Genomic DNA, 21004 nt, shown 5'->3' on the forward strand with positions numbered 1-21004 from the left:
GGTGCTCCCGCGGCGGCGGGCAGCCCCGGCAGATCCCTGTCTGCCAGATCCAGGAGCGGATGCAAATTCACTTTGCTGGCGCTGGAAGCCAGATGGAGCCAGTCGCTGTGTTAACGCGCGCCCTGCGGAAGCCTCCTGAGAAGGCGTGAAGGCGGGCGGCTGCTCCCTCCGCTCCGCTCGGGGCTCGCCTTGAGGGCCAGGGCACCGGGGAGTGAGGTGTGCGTCCCTGCCAAGGGCTGGCAGGTCTGGCCGGTGCTGGAGGAGAGGTGAAAATAAACAGCGGGCATCGGTCTGGGGGGCTGCGTGCTTGAAATCTTCAACCGGTTTCCTCTTGAGGTGCTGTGGATTTGGGGAGCGTTTTCATATCTTAGAGCTGCGTCCTGGGTGAGAGTTTCGTACCTCGGAGCTCACTGGCGATCCTGCCACCACGTCAGCTGTGTTAAAAGTGTCCTTGACAAGAAGAGTGAAAGAAAAACTCGGTACAGAGTTGGCATTTCAGCTTTTAGTGGGGTTAACAAAACGTATATTTCTTGTTTGGTTTTGCTCTGGAGCGGTGATGGAGACTTTGGTTTGCAATGACACCCTAAAACCTCATTCTTCTGCCCAATTTTGCTATTTGTGGTGTCGTCCAGGAGAAAATTTGCTTTGTATTTCCAAACTATGAGAGAAGCAGTCACGGTCATTTCTGGTGCTGGTACAGCACCTGCCACAAAGGTGCTTTTGCCAGGGTCTCCCAGGCACTGCAGGAGCATAAATAATACCGTATATGTTAATTAGTCTTATATTGCCATCTGCCAGGTGAAACAGGCACCCCCGTGGCTCAGGGAGCACCCGGCTTTGCCGGCACGCTGGGGTGGGATATTTGCCCGCCTGAATCAGGCATCGCGGGGTCCGGGCACGCCGCTGCTGGGGCCGGGGCTGTCTGGGACAGTGGCGTGAGCCAGCCTGCACGCGTGCCCGGGCCGTGTGGGCTACGAGTGCCTGTCCTCGGGGACCCATGCAGGGCTGGGAGACGGTGTGCACCTGGGGAGCGGAGCTGCGGCTCAGCTCCTTCGTGTGCCGGAGCACCCGCCAGAGACTTCCGAGCCCCCCGGCGCTGTGGGCGGTGTGTGAATTTGGCTTTCTTCTTGGCAGTGGGTGTGAAGAGACCGTGAATTCTCATCAGCACTTTCATTACCTTAATAAAATTACTTCAGGTCTGTTAAGTTCTTTTGCAGAAAAAGAAGACATAATTGCTTGTTTCGTTAGCTTCTCTCTCCCTTGAGCCCCAAAAGAGCTCAGCCCCTGGGTCTTGCTTCCATGGCTGTTTGTGAAATCCACATCGAGGGGCTACGGGATCTTCTCCAAGAGCCCGGAGCAGGTGAGGAGCTGGTAAACTCTGCTCGGCTCGGAGCTTCTGTCGGGGTGGCCCCTCTCCCTCTTTCATCCTCTTAGCTTTGACAGGCACTAAGAAGTTATTCAGAGCTATGGTCTTTTTGAACATTATATTGTCAAAGCTTTTCTTCTGTAAGGGACAAGTTCTTACCTAACCTCACCTGCTCTGCAGAAATAGGAGTGATAATAAGCACAAAATGAGGAGATGAAGAACTGGCATTCGTTTTACCCCATGGCTGCCGTTCACCAAGGTCTTCCAGCGTTATCCACTGTGTCTTATGCTCTCCATTACCCTCGCTCTTACGTCGGAGACTCTGTTCAAGAACTTTTAGCTTTGCACACGGTTGGGAGTTGTCCCGTTCAGGCTGGGATGGTCGCCATTTGGAGTCAGCAGTGTAGACAAGCACAATCCAGATTTAGCACTGTCTGGGCTAATCAGAGTTTGTTTCAGTGCGTGCTTTGCTTTAAAATATGTATTTTTCCACATAGCATCTCTGATGCGAAGTGACAAATTGGGGAAGGGCTTTCCTGTCACCAGCTGTGGCTAGGTCAGAGCGCAGAGATCCTGGTACCCTTTGGATGGCTCATTGACACAGGAGATACAAGGACTGTAGAGATCAAGAGAAAATCGCCTGGAAGTAAGTTGATGTTAGATGCTACTGGATGGCCTTGGAGCAGATGGTTGGATTTATGGATTAATTAGATCTTAAATTCTTTAAAGATCCCTGCGATAGAGACGGAGGCCATCCCTACAGGGGGGTTTTGGGAACGGTCCATAATATAAATGGAGTGGTACCTCCTAGCTGGCAATATTGCTTCACTGGGGGTGCCTGCTAAGCTTCTTGTTTCGGTATCTGCTGTGTGCTGTCTTAGGAATACGGAACCTCCTGACAAGTGTCACTTCTTTTCCTGGGATGGCTGTGGTAATTGGCTCCACCTTAAGGTGGATCAAGGTGGATGCCGCACCCGCTAGTAACCAAAGTTGTTAGCAACATCGCTTTTGCCCTAACTCGAGGGAAAAGTTGCTGCCATTGAGATCCTTAGAGCCTTCCTTTGCTCTTCAGCCACTGCCTGCCTGATATTGTGCAAAGATCCTGGACTCTGGGCACATGGATTTTGCAGAGAACAAGAACGTAAGTACTCTGACAGAGCACGTGCAGCATCTTGCTAACAAATATCTAAGTATGAAGGTCTGCAGTCCCTTCCCGGGTCGTGGAACCAGCGCTCTGCAAATGAAATCCTAATCGCAGGAGGAAAACGGCAGCTGAAAATCCCATCTACAATCTGTTCAAGCTCTGAAAAACTGGATATGCTGTGCTCTTCCACCAGCACTGCGGTGGGAGCATAGCACGGGGGAGAGGAGGGCTCTGCTGGCCGGCACCAGCTGTCAGAGCTGTTGTGTGTCTCTAGGTGCAGCTGCAGGATAGGAATGAGAGGCTGTACGGGCCCGGAGACCTGCAGGAGAGGATGGGGAAGCTGGCTGGCTCCAAAACAGATTTGCCAGCCAGAATGGTCTTCAGTGAAGAGGAAAAACTGAAGGTAAAAAACAAATACTTTAGGAGAGAACTGAGCGGTGAAGCCGTTTGAGGCCAGTAGATCTGCAGTGGAAAATCCGGTGGGAAATGTTGGGGCACCTTTCTGGGGGGGGGGTGTTGTGCTCAAATTCTCTGGTGTGAGCTGTTGAAACAGTATGTTGGCCTCAGAATCAGCCTTTATAATGTCCTTTCTCTCCCCTAGATTTCCAAAGACCTCGTTGATCTCCAGATCGAGACAAACAAAATGAAGGAACAGTATGAGACGGAGAACTTTGAACTGAAAAATATGGTATCCAAAAGTTTGAAGTAGAGTCGATTCAGCTCTGCCAATACCTTTATCCAGAACTGCATCCATCTTTGCTTTGCTTGGTCTATCCTCCTGGCTTTAGCTAGAGCAATGAATCCCCCCCCGACACCCCAGATACCATGAAACTCGTGTGAAACTCATCTGTCTCTAAGTCATAGTGTGCCAGAACCTGTTTGGCCAAATAAATGCCCTGTGATTGCTGCTGGTTTCTGCCATAGTCTAATTCTGCTGCCTCCTCGCTGCAGATCCTGGCCCTGGAGAACCGTGTGCTGGAGCTGGAGCTCTGCAGTGAGAAAGTCACTGGGGAGCGGGATGCCTTACGGGAACGTCTGCACGCTCTGGAGACCAGTCGGAAGGAGCTGGCGGATGAGTACATCATTTTGAAAAGCAATTACCTGGCCCTAGGCAAAGAACTGGAGCAGGAGGTGAGACAGGCTGCAGTGTTTGCTCTGATGTTCTCGACTCCATCTCATAATTACCTGATCTACAGACAGTGTGGTTGGCTTTGGGTTGTGTATCCACGTCACAGCTCAGGTCCAGTAAGGTTTGCCAGCTGTGAGACAGCATCGCTTGGGGATGGTTATTTTGCTTTTGAGGCCCAGGGGATTTCATGAAACATGGTCACCTTCTAGCAGGGCTTGCAGAACCTGCTCTGCTCAGCAGGGACAGTGCTGAGCCCACGCTGACCCATCTGCCGTGCTCTTCGGGGCACCCCGCTGGCAGAGTCTTTCTCTTTTCACGCCACCCCAGATCCCTGTCACTAGCAGTAACGAGGAGGTCACTGCGGGGCTGGTCTGAGTGCACGTTGCAGGTCCCTCTTGACTGCCAGCACGCTTTGTTTCCCTTTTTTCTGCATGGCTTGCGCAGGCTGCACGTGAACTGATTGTAGTCGCTCTCATTTCGTATGGCGGCGGGAAGGGGCCTGGAAGTTTTTGAGGTCGGCGAGTTTATAAAAACACGGAATGTAAGCAAGTTTCTGATTGTTCCTTAAAATATAGCGGATTTCCTGGTGACTGTTAGCTTAGCGATTATTAACGAAAGTCTTTTGGACCCAGATTTCTTTGTCAAGAATAGCTATTTCAATAGACCTTCCTCTCTTCCCTCCCTCTCCCCCCTCCCACTTCTCCTTCTTTTTGAATTGGATCGGATGACTGACACCCTCCTGCCTCCCTCCCCCGGCAGATAGTTTAGCTGGTTCAGCCAAATGACCTGGTTTACCGTGCTGGCCCTGTGCAGAGCTGTGATGGGGCTGGGACCAGGCGTGCTGGTTTAGGCAGCGTCCAGTCTCTCTTTACAGTGAGCATCCGTCTGCAGAGCTCTGGTAGAGGAGGATACGAGGTCGTGATCATCCTGTTGCAAATAAGTGAGTTAGTGACTCTTGTGAAGCTATCATTTTTCTCCTGTAAGCTGAAAAATGGAAATTTCTTACGAGGAGGCAAGCTCAGCTGCTTGCAGGGGTGTGAACTCACCCCGTCGTCCTGCCGGAGCACGAGGCAGAGCGCGTGCAGCTGACTGTCAGCAAGGCAGCACGCTGCTGAGATGCAGCACTGCCAGGCTGCGGAGGAATAGCTCGGCATTCAGCAGTCTTGGTTGCTTCTTGTCCCCAAGGGGGTGCAATATGTTTGTCAAAAATTGGATTTTCAGGTGGCTGACGTCTCTAAATGATGGGTTTAACAGGTTGGTGGTAATAACACACTGTTTTCACTTGGATCCTGGAATGTTTCAGAGAGTGAAAGCACATGGATTCAGTTATGTGCCCGGATAGCATCCTGAAGAATTGGTGGAGCAGGGTCCAGAAGCCAAAGGTGAACTCTTTGGTTGTAATTCATAGGCTGAGGATTTTACCCCAGTTGCTTGGCTCTGACTACCAAATACCCCTGCCCGAAGCAAAAGAGGCTCCAACTTGGCAGGTTGGGACTTGCCACTGCATGGGCCTCTTGCTCATTATTTTCCCAGTGTGGACTTTCCCAAAGGAAATGGGAAAAGCAGCCTGCGGTTCTGCCCCCTCCCCTTCCCTGGCGCTCTTCTGGGGAGACAATGAACCTTTTACACATTCCCAATTACAAGTGCTACTTGTGACCTTGCCAATATGTTGTCATGGCTGCTTGGCGCAGAAGCAGCTCGGCGAGCTCATTCACGGTCCCTTGTACGGGAACAGTTAGAGCCTCTGAATTGTCGCGGCCCCCATTGTACGGCTCGATTCACACATCGCCCTGTGTCTGTCCCAGGCGAAGGAGCGCGGCGGAGCTGGCCTTTCCTGTCCCTGGGGAAGTGCCTTCCAGAAGATGCCAGCCAGTCACTTTATGCCTGTTTTCTAACTCGCTGTAAATTCTTCCCTTTCAAGACTATGACCTTTTCTCGACTCTCCGTTTCCTCCTCTTCTTTTGTTCAGCGGGCTTACGCCGTCTGCATCGGCGGTACGAAGTGAGGCCGTCGGAGGGAACCCAAATGGCTGCGAACCGGTTCGACGCCGGGGTTTTCCCTGGAGCCGGGCCAGGGGAGGCAGCGAAGCCCACTGCAAACCTGGGGCTGCCTCTTTCTTTCACCAGGCTGGTACTTCTACGCTTGTGTGACCCCCTCTGATCAAATTGTCAGGGCTGACAGCTGCAGATGGATCGTTTTCGGTTGGGGAACAAGCAGCCTGTCTCTGCGTAGCTGTCAGTTTTCACAGCTGTATATCTCACCTCTTTGTCAGCCTCTTTTCTCCTCTCCTCTCTCCCTCAGCCCACCCTGTGCTATCTTTTGATAAGCTATTCTCTCCACGGATGACTCAGATGACCTCTGCCTCCCATCCTCCCGATTCACTGCCATGGTAACAATTACTCAAGCTTGTCCCCAGTCATAAACCCCATCAAAGCTTTGTTATCTACATAGAAACCCTCCCGTGAGACATGAATTCCCCCAGTGTTCCTTCCAGATCACCTGTAACAGAGCCTTTCTCATTCAGATCCTCTTTATCTTTTGGAAATGTGTCACTTCACACCAGCACCGCTTTGAATCTTGCTGCCTACGCGGTGCTGTGGGCTGGCTGCTGCTGGAGGGATGCATTCAAACAAAACTGGAATTAGCTGGGTGGCGTCAGCCTAGATGGATGGAGATTTGGCCCTTCTCTTACGTTATGGAGTCCAGCACTGTTCAAATCCATTGTATGGGGAAAGACGTGCCTGAAGTGTTGGGAAGCTGTGTGGAGGGTACAGGGTTAGCGTGAGGAGGGAGGCTGGAGGTCAGGGCGGAGAGGTGGTGGCAGAGCTGTGCCCAGGGCTGGGCTGGCACCAGGTTCTGTATCTGAATGCCAGAGCGAGGTGGGCAGAGGGAGTAAGGTTACACGTGAATAATCCTGATGCTTGGCAATGACACTTACCCTGCATTTCCATCAGAATTAGAAAATCACTGATCTCTTTGGACATATGAGAGGGAACTAAAGATAAAACTTGCTTTCAGGAGGAGATGTGAGTGCCTGCCTTGTGTACACACCAAGAGCAGCGGGCATGTGCTGAACAGACAGCGTGCGGAGCTGGCGAGGCAGGATTTCAGAAGCTCTTTCCTTCTTGTTTGACCTGGCAGGTTGTGAAGAATGAAGAGCTCAGCCTAGAGCTGCTCAACCTGGCCAATGCCAGGAGCACCCTTCCCCGCACAGAGGGCAACCACTACCCCGCCGCGGCCGATGAATCCTCTGCCGAGCTGGAAAGAGTGCGAGCAACAGTGCGCCGTCTCTCGGCTCAGAAGGTGAAGGTAAGGACCTCTCTGCCCTGTCGCCAGCTTGTTTGAGAACAGGGATCTAACAGGCACCTTCTTCTGTCTCTTGCTAAAACCAGCCAGAAGATGTAGTTGCCTCTGAACACGAGCGGCAAAAGCTGGAGAGAAACGTGAGTGTGTGGGGGTCTGTTGCTGGATCCCTGGGGAAGCAGAGGGGGAATTTATTCCGACTGGCTGGCACCTCCTGGTGCTAACTTGAATTTTGTGGATGAGCTGATGCCTTGATTTATTTTAAATTTTTTTTTAAGCTTTGCAGTTGAAAAACGAAACTAGAATAACTCCAGCTCTTATGGAGGCAAAAGCTGAGAGGACAGCTGTGGTTCCCTCCGTCAGTGCCCCTGGGTGAACGGAGGCAGGAGTTTAGAAGTCAACAAGTGCAGAGGACACTTGCTTATTTTCTCCTTGCCATTACTTGAGAAAGATGGGGCTGATAAAGCACCCGAAACTGAGAGCACCGAGATGCTCCCTGCCTCCTTCCCATCTGCAGCCTGTGCGACACCAGCTTGGGCTCTGCCACCAGCTCCTGCTGGGAATCTGACTCTTGGAGCGAGACTCTCCCTTGGGGGAACAACACGTGTGCACCTCCATGTGCACCTCCCTGTGCCTTCTCCAGAACACACACCTCTTTTGGGGTGCTACAGGGCACTGGTCACTCCCAGTTAAACCTGTCCTTTCCCCAGTGTGTCACTGGTCATCTGGACTTGTGCTCAGCTGGAGGATCTCCTCCTTCCTTCCCTGTTCACGAATCCCTTTGCTTAGCTCAGCCCTCTGTCTCATCTTCCTCTTCGTTTGTCCCTCAGTTGCTTGGAAACCAGGATCACATAAAAGTGGAGCTTGAAAAACTGAAGAAAACCTATGATTCGCAGCAGCAGAAGCTGGAAGAGAGAGTGTGAGTATTTTGAGGACTCGTCCTTCTGTTTGGCTGGGCATTTGTGGAGCTCGTTACAGCTGAATTTGATCCTTGGGCGCAGGAGAGGAGGCAGCCTGCCTTTGGTGGGGTACAAGGTGGGAAATGATGATTCACCCTTGGAACAAGTGAGGCCTGAAAGCAAAACCTGATATTTTCAAGGGTCTTAAGAGGGTCAACTGTCTGCTTAAAAGTCAGTGGTGTTTAGGTACCCGACTGGCTTATGCACCTCTGAGACAGCCCAGAGATGAATCCAACCCTAGCCCTTACCCCCACAACGGTTCTTCCATCGACAGGCTGGGATGGGGTCGGTGTCACGGCAAAGGCTGGCACAGCAGGGGTGCTGGAGAACTAGACCCTCTGACTGGGGAGGACGTTCACTTTTGGTTGTGAGAGCTCTGTGGCTGCTGGTTGGAATACATCTGGTGGGTGCTGGCAGCTGCTGCCGAGAGATTTCTGTCATCCTGTAGTGATTTCCTTCTCAAAGCTGGCTGTATTGGACCTACAGAGAAGTTTGGGGGGTTAAAATAAACACACCTTCTTCCTGTGTGCCCAGGATCACGATGGGGAAGGAGCTGCAGGAGGCAAAGGGAGCGATTGGGGACACCCAGCACAAGCTGATGGAGCAGTCAGCGGTAAGGGCAGGCTCCCTTCCAGCCCCTGGCACCCGGGCTCCAGGACTGCCCCTGCCTATCCGCTCCTCCCAGGTGCCATGCACTTCTCCTGGAGCAAGCAGGGTGGGGATGTCTTGTACTGAGGTACTCTGACATGTCTCCTTCTCCAGGAGTTTGTCATACCAAGGTGCTCCTCCCTGTGCAGTCTTCTTCTGCAGGGGTGCGATGCACGTGGTAGAAGGTGCCGCTTGCCACAGGTGGTGGGAGGAATTTTGTTCACTGATATTTAGAAAGAGTTGGTGAAATCACCGGGGTGGGGATCGCAAATAACAGAAGGTAGCAGGGGAATAGAGACTATAAACATTTCCAGTGGGCTTCTGTGAAAACCCAGACCTTCCCAGCTCTAGTGAAGCTGAATATCTGGAAATGAAGTCCCCCATCTCTTACGGAGCTTCTTAGTGCCCCTTGCTTGGCCGGAGGACGTGGGCAGCAGCGAGCCTGTTTGCTATGCCTAGGTGCTGCTCACCTCCCAGAGCCAGCTCCAAGAGGTGGAGGCGGAGAACTCCCGGCTGCAGCTCCGGCTGAAGGAGCTGAACGAGGAATATCGCTCCCGGCTCGCCCAGTACATCAAGGACGTGGCGGTGGGTACCCCCAGCCCCAGGGGCTCTCCTGGCCGGGAGAGGTCTCTCCGTGCTGGCTGCCTGCTTCTTGCAGGCTGCTGCTGTTTCCCCTCCTTGCTGGGCTGCTGAGCAGAGCAGGCAGTGGGGTTTGGGGGGCCATGGTTGCAGCTGGAAGGGGGCTCTACCCCCTTGGTTTGGCCTGGGGGAGGAGATGCCAGCCCCTCTCCTCGCCCAGATTTCCTGTATGGCCACACTAAAGGGTCTGTGAGTTTCTGCTGGGACTTTCTTTCTTGGTCAGATTACTTGGATTGAAAGATCCTCTTATTTACAATGGCTGCCTTCCAGTTGGCTCCTAATCTCCATTGCCCTGACAACTTCCTTCGGCAGGCCAGGCGATGCCACTTCTGGCTCTGTCACAGCCTCCGTGGTGACTCTGCTGCTGTCCCCGTGGTCGGCTACAGAGCCGTGTAACGCCAGTGCCTGGGACCCGCTCTGGGAACAAGCACCTTAGACGTAGAATAGGGCCCCCAGAGCACGGTGAGGACTCGGCACAAGGCAGGAGTTTCAGGCAGGTTCAGGTGTGGATACCTGATTATATTGAGCAGGGAGACTGGGAAGAAATCTCTTTCTAGCCCCTTGGTAGCAATAAGCAGGTTTTGGCAAGAGCGTCTGTGCTGGGAGAAGGCTGGTACCGAAGAACACGGTGTGGTGATGGATCAGGAGATTAAGCAAAGCAATTTTTACTATTAAGAATAGTTTAATTTCTAACAGAGCTATGTTGAAGCATTTCCTAGCTAGCAGAGAGAGCGGGGCATGGTGGAAAGAATACGGACTAGAGATGGTAACACCCAACGCCAACTCGTGTTTCCCTAGGCGGGTCACTGATACAGTACAGGTGCCTTCTCTGTCTTGAAGGGCCGTGATGGTAGCTAATTAGTCTTTCCTGCTCTTAGAAAATGGAAGATATGCCCTAATCTCTGTGCTGCTAGCACAAATATTCCTGGTCCTTCTCCATGGGAAATGGGTTATGTGCCTTAGGGAACGGCTTGATCACCTCGTTTTCTTTCTCTGTGTGTTTAAAGGACTATATGGACAGCAAATCCAGCAATGTAATGGGGCCTAGCAAAGCCCCAGCTGATCATGCTCCCATGAAACACTTTGTGGACAGCATGCTGAAGGATATCAGGGCTTCCTACAAGTCTCGAGAAGAGCAGCTAGCTGGAGCGGCACGTGGCTACAAGAAACGCATGAAGAACTTGGTCAAGAAGCATGAGAACCTGCTGATTGCTTACGGGTAGGGCTAAGCCAGGGCCTGGGCTACCTCTGTCTCTTCAGCTTATTGCTAAGGACCGAGTGGAAGTGCCCCGTAGCACCCACCTCCCTGGCTGAGAGGGAGGCAAACGGGGCTCCCAGGTGGAGCAGAGGATCTGGAGCGTGGGTTTATCTTCCCACTCTTGACAAGCCAGGAGCGAGGAGTCTCCAGCTACACATCAGAGTGCTCTGGACACCCTGGAGCTGCTTTGCACATACATTTCTCCTGTGTAAAATTTAGGGTGAGAGATTGATTTCATGTTGGATGGTATAGAAATGCAGAAGTACCACAAATAACTCCTGCCTCCCAGCCCGTCTCTGCAGTGCTCTCAGCTCTGCTCCACAGCTCTTTCAGCAGCTTGGGCTGTGGGAAGCAGCAGAAATTCTTGAGGCATAAAAGCCACAAATAGCTCTAGGACAAGCTCCCCTCAGAAACACTCCCAGGAATATTGTGCATGCTGCTGGGCTCTCCCACTGATCCTTTGCGGGTAGACTGGCTGTTGGTGGCCAGAAGCCAGCAGATCCCGAGCGAATGGTACCTCCATCAGTAGCAGAAATGCTCGGTGTTGTTACCTAAACAAAGCTACCAGGGACTAACCCCTCTGGCATGTTACAGGCTCCAGCGAGAGCAGATCCGGTCCTTGGGCAGCAGCGCTATGGATTGTGGCCCTGCCGAGCTCCACTTTTCCATCACAGACCCAGAGCTGCTGACAAACGCAACCCGGGAGCTAAACCGGCTGCGGGAGGATAAAGCAAAACTGGAGATGCAGCTACATGAATTGCAGAAGGTGGTGGCTGGGTTTTCTGTGGGGGTGAAACTGGGGGTGGGGGGGAGAGTCTCAAAAGTGATAGATTCAACCCCTTCCTTAGGCATTCCCTGAGGGTTTGCTGTATCTCTGTGGCACAGGCAGGGGTAGCGCTTGCTCTCTTTCTCATTTTGGGAAGAGACGGGATGTCCAAGCAGTTCCCTCATTGCTTCAACCCTGCTGCGTAGGGGTAAGTTACAGCTAGATCCAGGAGGCTGGGCAGCCCCATAGATTGGGGTCAGTGAGCTCTGGGAGGGCTGAGGAGCAGCAGATGTTATGGGAGAGCTGCCAGGCCAGCAGACTCACTCACTGCTAAAAGAAGAGGCGAGTAAGGGAGGATAGGATGGGGCTTTCTGTTCTTGAATGCCTTTGCCTCAGCGTGAATAGCTAACTGAGCAGGAAACCACACTCAGAAACATGCCAGTCAGCTCCACGTCCTCCCACTGGTTCTGCCTGGGCAGAGACATGTCTCTTGATTTGCGTGAGATGATACATTTATTTAAAAATTCAGAGGATGGGAGACCTAAACCTTAAGATTGTGCTGCACATCACTTCCTTGCCAGGGCACTGGTGGCTGTTAGCGTGCTAGGATATGTTGTGCCACTTCAAAGCGCCAGGGACTGTGGTGAGATTGCAATGGTGTAATGCTTACAGGAACACTGTTCTTCCTTTGCCTTCAGAAAAAACTGGAAGAAACCTCTGGCTTTCCACTGTCTCCTGAGCAGTAAGTGCTGTTTGTTTCTCGGGATATTTGTAATTCTGAATTCTCCTTGCTGTGTGGATTGAGGAGTCTCTTCTGCTTTACTCGGAGATGGTAATAAATAGGGAGAAAGCAAGCTGATAGGGACTCACCCGAGAAGAAAAGCCAGCTGTCGTCTCAGTGCAGCGTTTCCTGCAGTGAAATGAGTTGGTCATTTGGGCCTTGATCCAAGAAAGCTCTTAAGCACATATTTGATTTAATCATGTTTTCAGTCCCACTGATCTCTTTAGAAGCTGAAGTTAAGCATACGCCCGAGTGCTTTGGTGGATCACAACCTGAGAAAGGCAAGTGAAACACCACTTTGGGATGGTCTTGTTTCTCCTCCCTCCCAATGCAGAAGCTGGGCTGGAACCCTTAGGTGACCCTGTACGGACACCTCCCTGGCTTCCTGACATGCCCTTTATTTGCTCTTTTTTGATGGGTCTCTTCCCCCTGCTCCGTTATCCTGTTGAAACTCTATCAACTATAGCTGTGGAGAGGTGGAACAAAGTGTAGGAGAAATCTGAGCTGGGATTTTTCAGCCTTTTAAATGTGGTAGCCTAGAAAACATGTCAGGTATTTCGGTGACTGGATGCCAGCACGGAAGAGTCGGTCAGTGCCTGAGCCACCAGGTTCCAGAGGAGTGTCTCAGAGAAGAGCTTGAGCCTTAACCAGGCTCTGCCATGCTGACAAATAGTAGTAGCCCTTGAAGAGATGCATTAATTTTGGCAGACTTGCCACAGGAACAAGACAGAGAAGTACCAGAACTTGCATTTTAGTGATGCGTCTTGTTAAGGTTTTTATAGCTGCCAAGAGACTCTACACACTTCAAGCACTTGTTTTCTGTGTGCTGATGGGTCGTACCCACACCGTTACCTTGTTCCTTTAGCTAGAGACACGAAGCCTGGTGTAACCGCAGCACTTCAGCTATAACTTCTGCTGCTTCTCGTCTTTATCAGCTGTGCGGCTTCACTGTTTATTGTTCCCTTCTCTTCTGCTCCCATGAAATCTCAGCCATGATTTCCCGTGTGCCTGGGCTGCAGCCACCAGAGGGAACTCTGGCAGTCGCAGCGGAGCCGCTCTTGAGCACAATGCATTCCTCCCTTCATACAACCCAAATTCCCCAAGCATCAGATGTGACCTGTATTTTGCTTATTCAGACTGGGACAGAATAGGAAGAACTTTCCCACGGCTGGGCTGCACAGACAGCTCACCTATCGCGCTCAGCGACCAGAACGGGCGGGTTTGTGCTCAGAAACATGAAAAGCGCCAGCATTTGGCATTGATTGCTCTCTATTTCCATCAAATTCGGTCCTGCAGTGTCAGGTTAAGGACTCTTTCTGCACGGAGTCCTCTGATGTATGAGCGTTGATGTGAACTTGGAAGAAATCCAGCCGTCGCAGCGGGGAATCCCAGGTTGCCAGAGTTGGTGACTCTCGTGCCTGGGCACAGGGACGGCTCTGCATGTCCTGAAGTCTGGGGCATCGGGGGAGAATAGGTTCAGAGCGCCGGGGTTTATGGTCTGATGGACACGAGTTGTGTCCTGCCCCCGAACAGAGCTATGTGACCTGCAGATGGGCTGGATTTGAAGGTCTGTTCACGATCAAAATCTGCTTTTCTCTCCTAGGCAGCTGGATGAGGAGGGCTGGGCACAGGTCAGGAAGCAGCTCCAGGAGTTTGCACACACCACCCAGGTAAAGGTCTGGAACAGCCCATCTGAAAAAAGCTTATCCCTTACCCACACGTCAAAGATGTGCTGCCCCAGCCGGGTGCTGCCCTGGGGCCGATACGCTGCTCCAGGCTGGAGCGGGAAGCTTTCCACGGAGCCTTGCTGTGGCTTTGGCCTCAGCCCACCAAGTGACACTAGCAGGTCCCCAGCCGGTGATGTATCAAGGCTGTACCGTCCCTGCTACTAAAAGAAGAAGAGCAGCCCTTACGGCTGCTCATTGCTGGACTGTATTGCTCCCTCCCGTGTTTCAGCACAAGCATTTAGGCTTCTGTATAACAAACTGGGTCTGTGTTCGAACTGGTTCAAGTCTAGTCTGAATCTGAATCGGCTTCCCAGTCTGGTTCCCCCCGAGTGCAAGGATATTTGTGTTGCGCTCGGGATTGGGGTGGCCCAGAGCGGGGAGGAGAGTTCTCCCCATCCGCAACGCTGCCCTACAGCACCCATGAAACCGGGGTGATGCTTGCTGGGAGCGGGCTTGGCTGAGGTAGGGTTTGCTGTACGGCAGCGATGGCAGCAGCGGGAGGAAGCGTTGGTGCTGGGATCCCTACCGTGCTGACTGCCACACACGGGGAAAAGGGCTTTGGAAACCAAGAAGAGGTTTGGTTTTCTGTGATAGACAAGGCTATAGATGTGCTACCAGCCTGCTTCCATGTCACGCCTTCCTCTATCCACAACGACCTAAGGAAGTGCTCCACCATTCTCTGGTCACGTAAAGCTAAACACCAAAATTGCGTGTATCTTTGTGGCCGAAAGACGGGAGATGCTGTGGCTGAGAGGCTGGAGCTCTGCAGTGCATCTCGGGGGTGAGCTCAGTCAAGCACCTCAGATCTCCTGCTGACACAGGGACTGTGCAGTTAACTTGGGTAACCCGGTGATCTACCGCCCAGAGACACTGGGCAAAGAACAAATGGTTTTTTATCTAAAAGGGAAGGTGACTTCCCTTTGCAACGAACTACTGGTGGAAAGGTGTGAAAGCTGTGTCCGAGTGCCAAATCTAGTGACGGGTCTGCTAGAATTTGTCTGTGAAGCTTCTGGGGGCGTAAATCATGGGTTCGCAGGCAGGGGTTACTGCCTGTCCTGGGGTGGCCCTGGCCCCCATGCCTGCGCTCTGGTCAGGGCAGGCTGCCTGGTCTGCCCGGCCGATGCCCTGGAGCGGTGGTGCCTGCAGAAAGCTGCACTGTGTCACCAGGCTCCTTTCCCCGAGTGCATCAGTTTTCGGTTGCTTCTGTAGCCTAACGCCAAGCGGTGCTGGAGCTGAGTGATGGGGAAGTGGTCATCCTCACCTGGCAGAGAGGGACCGAGCATCTTCACTCCCATCTCACAGAGCTCCCTGTTTTCTCCATCTTTCTCTGCCCCTCCAGGAGGATTTGGAGCAGGAGAGGAGCCAGCTGCTGACTCGGGCGATCGTGGCAGAAGAGCAGGTGTCGGAGCTGCAGGAATACATAGATAAGCATCTTGCAAGGTGAGATGGTAGGATCCCCCTTCACGTGTTCTCTGCTTTGTGCTCCAAGTTTATCTCCCAGGCTAATTGCTGGTGACATCGCCATGCCTGCCACACTGTCGGTGCCTGACCTCACTGCTGCCTTCCCACGGCGCTGCCGGCATGGCTGATGTCCCGCGGCACGTCCAGCTGTGCGGGCAGCTGCCACCATCCCTTGTTCCGCAGGGCAGGGGGGCAGCGTCTGGCCTGCCTGCCGCACGTCTCCTTCCCCGTGCGCTCATCCATCCTTTGGAAGGAGCTAAGAGAGGGGTTGCCTAAAATCCAAAGCCTTCCAGCAGCCCCTGATCTATGGTCCTCTCTCGCTGGCTCATCACGCCCCGCAGCAGGGGGAACAGCTGCTTGGGCAAGGAGGGGTGAGAACAAGCAGGGCACGTCTGTCGGAGCAATGGTCCAACTGCGCCTGCCGTAACTCCCCAGCCAGCTGGGCTGTGAACTCGGGTCAGACTCATGGGCTTGTTACCGGTACCGTTACCTGGCAGAGCCGACAAACGCCTCTTCCTTGGGAAAAGGCTGCGATTTTATATCTGCTGGGGCTCAGCTCGCGGTGTGGCTCAGTGCCTGGGCTGGCTGGTCTGAATTCACTGACACTGCGTGTCCTTCGCACGCAGGAAACACAAGGCATTTAAATTTATCGCTCGTGTGTGAGCTATCAGCGGGGTTGTGACCACACGGGCAACAATGGTGCTGCTTCCCCGTTGCAGGTACAAGCAGGAGATCCTCCGCTTGAGGAAGCTCGCTGGCAGCGAGGTGCCACGCGCGCTCAGCGCTGGGGCGGCCGATACTCACTCACTGCCCAGAGCCAGAAGGATTGTCAGCCACCAACCGTAGCTCTTCCCCACGGCTCCGAGAAGCGGCACGATCATAGGAAAGAGCAGGATTTAAAAGGAAGGAGCTTTCTGTTGTGTGGGCTGGCCAGGGCACATATCCTTCCCTGGCTGAGAGCTGGGAGGCACAGCGAGGGAAACCACGTGGGTGTTCTCGGTCTCAAATTAACAGTACTAAAATGGGACGAGACAACTGCGTCTCGTCTATCCTCTGACCCCTCAGCTGTAGGAATTCTGCTGTTCCCTGAGCACATCACGCCTCGGGACACAGGGTCAGGTTCCCAGGCAGCTTTTTACAGTGGGGCTGCAGGAACAGGTTCCTGTTCCTGCCTCCTAGGACGCTGCCAGGATGTTTCTCCTGGGTCAGACCTAGACTGGAGTCCAAGGGATAACTCTGCTCCTGCTTTCACTCCCTTCTCAGCTTCTAAGAGATAAGGCCAGGGCTGGTTCAAGCTAGACTTTGGTCTAAGAGGTTAGACAGCTGCTCTTTTGTGGTGGGAAAACCTTTTTTTCCTCTGTGTTTGAGAGGAAAAGGGAATGTTATATAAGGTGAGCAGGGCCAAACTGATCCCTCAGTGGGAGGTGAGCTGGACAAACTCCCTCCTGAGCCCCCTTCAAAGGGACGGCAGAGCAAAGCCTGAGGCCGGGAGCGGCGGCTGCTCTGGCTCCAGGAGCACCCTGCAGCCCAAAGGCAAAGCAAAAGACTCAAGGGAAGAACTGTCCAAAAGTTTATTTTGAAAAATTAACCAGAAATAAAGTAGTAAACATACAGAAAGAGGCACTGGAGATTTAGCCCTTAAATCCTGCGATAATTCCAGGATTTCTAGATCTGTTTTCCCTCTCCCTTGCTCCCCCAAAACTGCTGACTCTTTGGAAGACAAGGAGGGACCACCACCCTGCAAGTCCCCGGGGAAAAGCCTGGCCAAGCATCCCTCTTACTGTGGTCCTGAACTGAGCCCAAGGGCTGGAGCGGCTCTGATCCCTACTAACCCTTAATGCCAGGCTTAACGAGGCTGAGGTTAGACCGGGCTTCCCTCTGCGCTGCTCTGCGCCGTTCGCCGCACCTCCTTCATGTCATAGGCCCAGACTTGCTCCAGCCCCTGCCCAAGGGTGCTGGTGGGGGTCCAGGAGGGGAAGGGGAAGCGTCCAGCCACCACCCGGGCTTCGTCGGGGAGTTCTGCAAGGAGCTTGGCGGCTAGGGGAGGTTTCTGGGGAGAGAGAGACAGCCAGGGCCTTAGGAAACAGTCACGTAGTGGCAGTGCCACCAGGGACCACAGGGCAGCTTCTCGGCACGGCTGGTGGCTCCCAAGCAGGCAGCATCAACCAAAGACCCTTCCAAAATGCAGGGCTGGTACTAGCCCTGTCTACGGTTGGGACTGGGACCAAATTTGAATGGTGCTGAGCACCGAACCGCTCACTTGCAGTGATGCCCACCGCTGCTGCAGGTCTCGGCACTCCACAGGACTCCTTGTTCTGCCTTACTGAGACTGATGGTGGAGCGTGGTCTCTAACAGGCACTTGTGGTGACCGGGAAGAGTGCCGGGTAACCAGCACCGTGGGGGACACGGGGACAGTGCTCCCAGAGCAGCATTCCCTCGGGAAGACATGTGGAAGAGGGTCCCAGACAAGGTCACATCCATCAGCTGCAATGGGCACAGGCTGCATTGCTGGAAAACGTGCTCCTGTTTGGCTTTTTATTCCAGCACGAGCAACTCTGGGATTTTCTTTACCGCTGGTCTCTTATTATGTTTGCCACTGTCCCAGATTATCTCTTTTCTAAGAAAACCCTCCCTCGAGCTTGCCCAGAACAAGTCGGGGTGCCAGAGACCAACTTACCACGCTGGGGGCCAGGAACACGATCACATTGTAGCAATCGGAAAGATTCACCTTAAAAGAGAAGGAAAAGGGGAGTGAAAGAAGCAACAGGCAGACGGGGAGCTGTGGGGGGAACCATTCGAGTGGCCAAATGCTTTGTGGGCCATCTTCTGAACCTCGGAGGAAGCAAAGATGCCCCACAACGTGTGGGACAGGGATGTGGTGATGTGACCGGGAGCTGGGTGTGAAAGCAGCGCCTCTTGCAAAACACCTGCCTCCAGCATCGTCCCAGAACCACGTTACCTGCTGGATTTTCTCCAGTCAGGCTGCGGGTACCTGATGCCGGCTTTAGCAGTGCATCTCTGAAGGCCACCGCGTGTCAGCAGCACCTAAGACCTCTTCTCAAAGCTGCCCTGAGAAGGAGCTCTGCTGCCTGCACAACCAGCAGCCCAGGCTGGCTGGTTTCCCCGGGAAGGAGGATGGTTCAGGGAAGGAGCAAGCGACCATCGGCGAAGCCTGTCTGGAGGTGCAGACCAAGCCCTGGCCCTGCCCTAGCTACGGCCAGCACTGAGCACAGCCAGACCCTCGGGACGCTGTTACCTTCCAGAGATCTTTCTTCAGGAAAGAAACCTTCCCGCGGTACCCAGCCTTCCAGGCCCGGTAGTTGGAGAGACACAGCAGCCAGGGGTTGAGCTCATAGCCAACGGCTGGTCTGAGACCTTGCTTATAAGCCTCTACCACCTGGGGAGAGAGAGAGAGTTGCAACTAAAATGAACCTTGGTGTTCAGTTTGAGGGACAATTTGGTGGACAGGGGTGGTTGCCCAGCTCCACTCGCTCCTTCCTGCTGGCTCATGGGCAGGGTGACCTCGATCCTTGGCACCTTCCAGGTGCAAAGGCTCTTTCCTCCTAGAGTGGTTGTTCCCACCCTGCTCACTACCTGTGATGTCTTCTAGGGCCCTCTAGGACCATCCAGGGCTATCTAGGGCCACCTAGGACTGTCTAGGGCCATCTAGGGCCGTCTAGGATCGTCCAGGGCCATCTAGGGCTGTCCAAGACCACCTAGGGCCATCTAGGACCATCCAGAGTCGTTCAGGGCCATCTAGGACCGTCTAGGACCACCTAGGATGGTCCAGGACCATACCCAGGAGGGCCATCTAGAACCACAGCCTGGAGCAGGGCAGCAGCCGAGGTGGGGGGGGGGGGGCTTCCCAGCCGCCCTCCTGGTGAGCGCAGCCCCCCTCCCTGCCCTTCACCCACCCCGGGGCAGCCCCAAGCCCCCCCAGCACCCCCCTGCCCACCCTTACAAGCCGTCCATCTCCCGATCCCAGATCCACCGTCTTCCCGGCGCGGCCCCGCAGCAGCGCCAGGGCGTTCGCCACCTGCTGGGGGCCGGAGGGCTGGTAGGGCACCTGGGGGAGAGGGGGGCGGTCAGTGCCGGGGGGGGGGAGGTCCCCGCGGGTCGGGGGGGTCGGGGGGCAGCGGCGGTACCTGGAGCCGCAGGGGGACCCGGCGGAAACCGGGCATCAGCAGGACGGCCCAGGTGGCCCAGGCGACCGCCCCGCTGGCCACCGCCAGCTCCAGCAGCCCCCGCCCGCCCAGCGCCCCCCCGCCTCGCCGCCCCCACGCCACCTCCCCCGGCTCCCCCGGCTCCTCCGGCTCCATGGCTGCCGGAAGGGGTGGCCCCGCCGCCCGCCTTCCGCCGCGGCCGCTCCCCGCCCCGCCGCCCGCCGGGGAGCGGCCCCGGGGCTGCCCGCACCGGGGGGGTCGGGGGAGCGGCCCCGGGGCTGCCCGCACCCGGGGGGGTCGGGGGAGCGGCCCCGGGGCTGTGCACGGTCCTGTGCGGCTGTGCACAGTTGTGCGTGGCTGTGCGCGGCTGTGCGTGATCCTGGGCGGCTGTGCAGAGCTGTGCACGGCTGTGCATGGTTGTGCGTGCCTGGATGTGGCTGTGCACAGCTTTGTGCAGCTGTGTACGGTTGTGCACAGATGAGCACGGCTGTGTCCAGTTGTGCACGGTTGTGTGCAGTTGTGCACGGCTGTGTGCGGTTGTGCACGGCTGTGCAGGGCTGTGTGTGGTCGTACATGAGTGTGTGTGTGGTTTTGCACAGCTGTGTGCAGTTGTGCATGGTTGTGCATAACTATGCACAGTTGTGTGCAGTTACGCAGGGCTGTGTGTGGTCGTGTACGGTTCTGTGTGTGGTTGTGTACAGTTGGGTGCAGTTGTACACGGTTGTGCGTGGTTGTGCATAGCTATGCATGGGTGTCTGTGGGTGTGTGCAGTTGTGAACAGCTGTGCACACCTGTGCATGCCTGTGCATGGTTGTGTGTGGCTGTGCACGGCTGTGCATGGCTGTGTGGTTGTGCACTGTTTTGTGCAGCTGTACACGGTTGTGCATGGTTGCACAGTCGAGCGTAGTTGTGTGCAGTCGTGCACGGCTGGGCATGGTTGTGTGCCGTTGTGCGTGGCTGTGCACAGTTGTTCACGGTTGTGCGCGGCTGTGCGTGCCGCAGACGCGCGGGCGGTGGGTTTCCTGCTGCGAGGGAGCGGAGACTGTGGGAAAATTCCAGCCTGTGGGAAGCCGGAGGGGGGGGGGCAGCCAGGCCCCCGCAGCCCCTGCCCACCCGCAATTAATAAAAAACCCCACAAAACAAACCAAACCCGGGAACAATAACGGCTCAATTAGGGGAGCGGGTGCACAAAGGGCGGGCAGCTTCCCTGCCCGCGCTGGCGCTTGCTGCCACATCGTCATCGCGCCTGGGGTTTCACGGCCGGCGCCCTCCTCCCCTGCTCCCCCCTTGGCCTTTGGGTCAATATTTGCAGGGCTCCCCGGGGCTCCCTCTCCCGCCCGGTATTGGGGTGTCCCCTGAGAGCTCAGGGTCCATGCGATGGCCAGTGGCACCCCAAGCCCTTGCCACAGGGCAACGAGCCTCGTCGCGTCCCTGGGGACATCACCGACTGCCCACGCCTGATTGCGGGTGGAGGGGGAAACCCTGTGGGCAGCCCCAGCCTGGGAACGGCTTAGGGGTGCGGGGAGCAGGACTGGGGAGCGGGCTTCCCAACTTCCCGGCCCCGGGGGCGGCACAGCCGGCAGCCCCAGCACCAGCCCACCCGGAGACCCCCATTTCCCAACAAGCCAACGCAGGCAGCAGCCAAGGGAGGAGCTGCCA

The 21004-nt window shown here is 54.9% G+C and overlaps 2 protein-coding genes across 4 annotated transcripts; one reads left to right on the plus strand and one right to left on the minus strand.

Annotated features, from left to right (window-relative positions):
- Window positions 1–1863: 1863 nt before the first annotated feature.
- Window positions 1864–16793, plus strand: CCDC78 (coiled-coil domain containing 78). Of its 3 annotated transcripts, XM_075165820.1 has the most exons (16): window positions 1864–2012; window positions 2439–2507; window positions 2785–2913; window positions 3112–3198; window positions 3462–3641; window positions 6781–6948; window positions 7032–7082; window positions 7773–7861; window positions 8436–8514; window positions 9009–9134; window positions 10196–10407; window positions 11041–11212; window positions 11911–11954; window positions 13597–13663; window positions 15060–15160; window positions 15901–16793. In XM_075165820.1, exons 2-16 carry the CDS (start codon window positions 2484–2486, stop codon window positions 16025–16027), a joined length of 1656 nt encoding a protein of 551 aa, XP_075021921.1. In that variant the 5' UTR covers window positions 1864–2012; window positions 2439–2483; the 3' UTR covers window positions 16028–16793. The 3 variants fall into 3 exon arrangements, with proteins under 3 accessions (XP_075021921.1, XP_075021922.1, XP_075021923.1); XM_075165821.1 differs by lacking the exon at window positions 1864–2012 and having other exon boundaries at window positions 2220–2507; XM_075165822.1 differs by lacking the exons at window positions 1864–2012; window positions 7032–7082 and having other exon boundaries at window positions 2220–2507.
- On the minus strand, window positions 16739–19537 carry ANTKMT (adenine nucleotide translocase lysine methyltransferase). Its single transcript, XM_075165823.1, has 5 exons — window positions 19328–19537; window positions 19144–19248; window positions 18439–18579; window positions 17860–17910; window positions 16739–17231 (listed from the first exon to the last, which is right to left on the minus strand). The coding sequence occupies exons 1-5, from the start codon at window positions 19499–19501 to the stop codon at window positions 17043–17045; spliced, it is 660 nt and encodes a 219-aa protein (XP_075021924.1). The 5' UTR covers window positions 19502–19537; the 3' UTR covers window positions 16739–17042.
- Window positions 19538–21004: the final 1467 nt, after the last annotated feature.

This window comes from Calonectris borealis, chromosome 16 (genome assembly GCF_964195595.1).
Source record: "Calonectris borealis chromosome 16, bCalBor7.hap1.2, whole genome shotgun sequence".
NCBI lineage: Eukaryota > Metazoa > Chordata > Aves > Procellariiformes > Procellariidae > Calonectris > Calonectris borealis.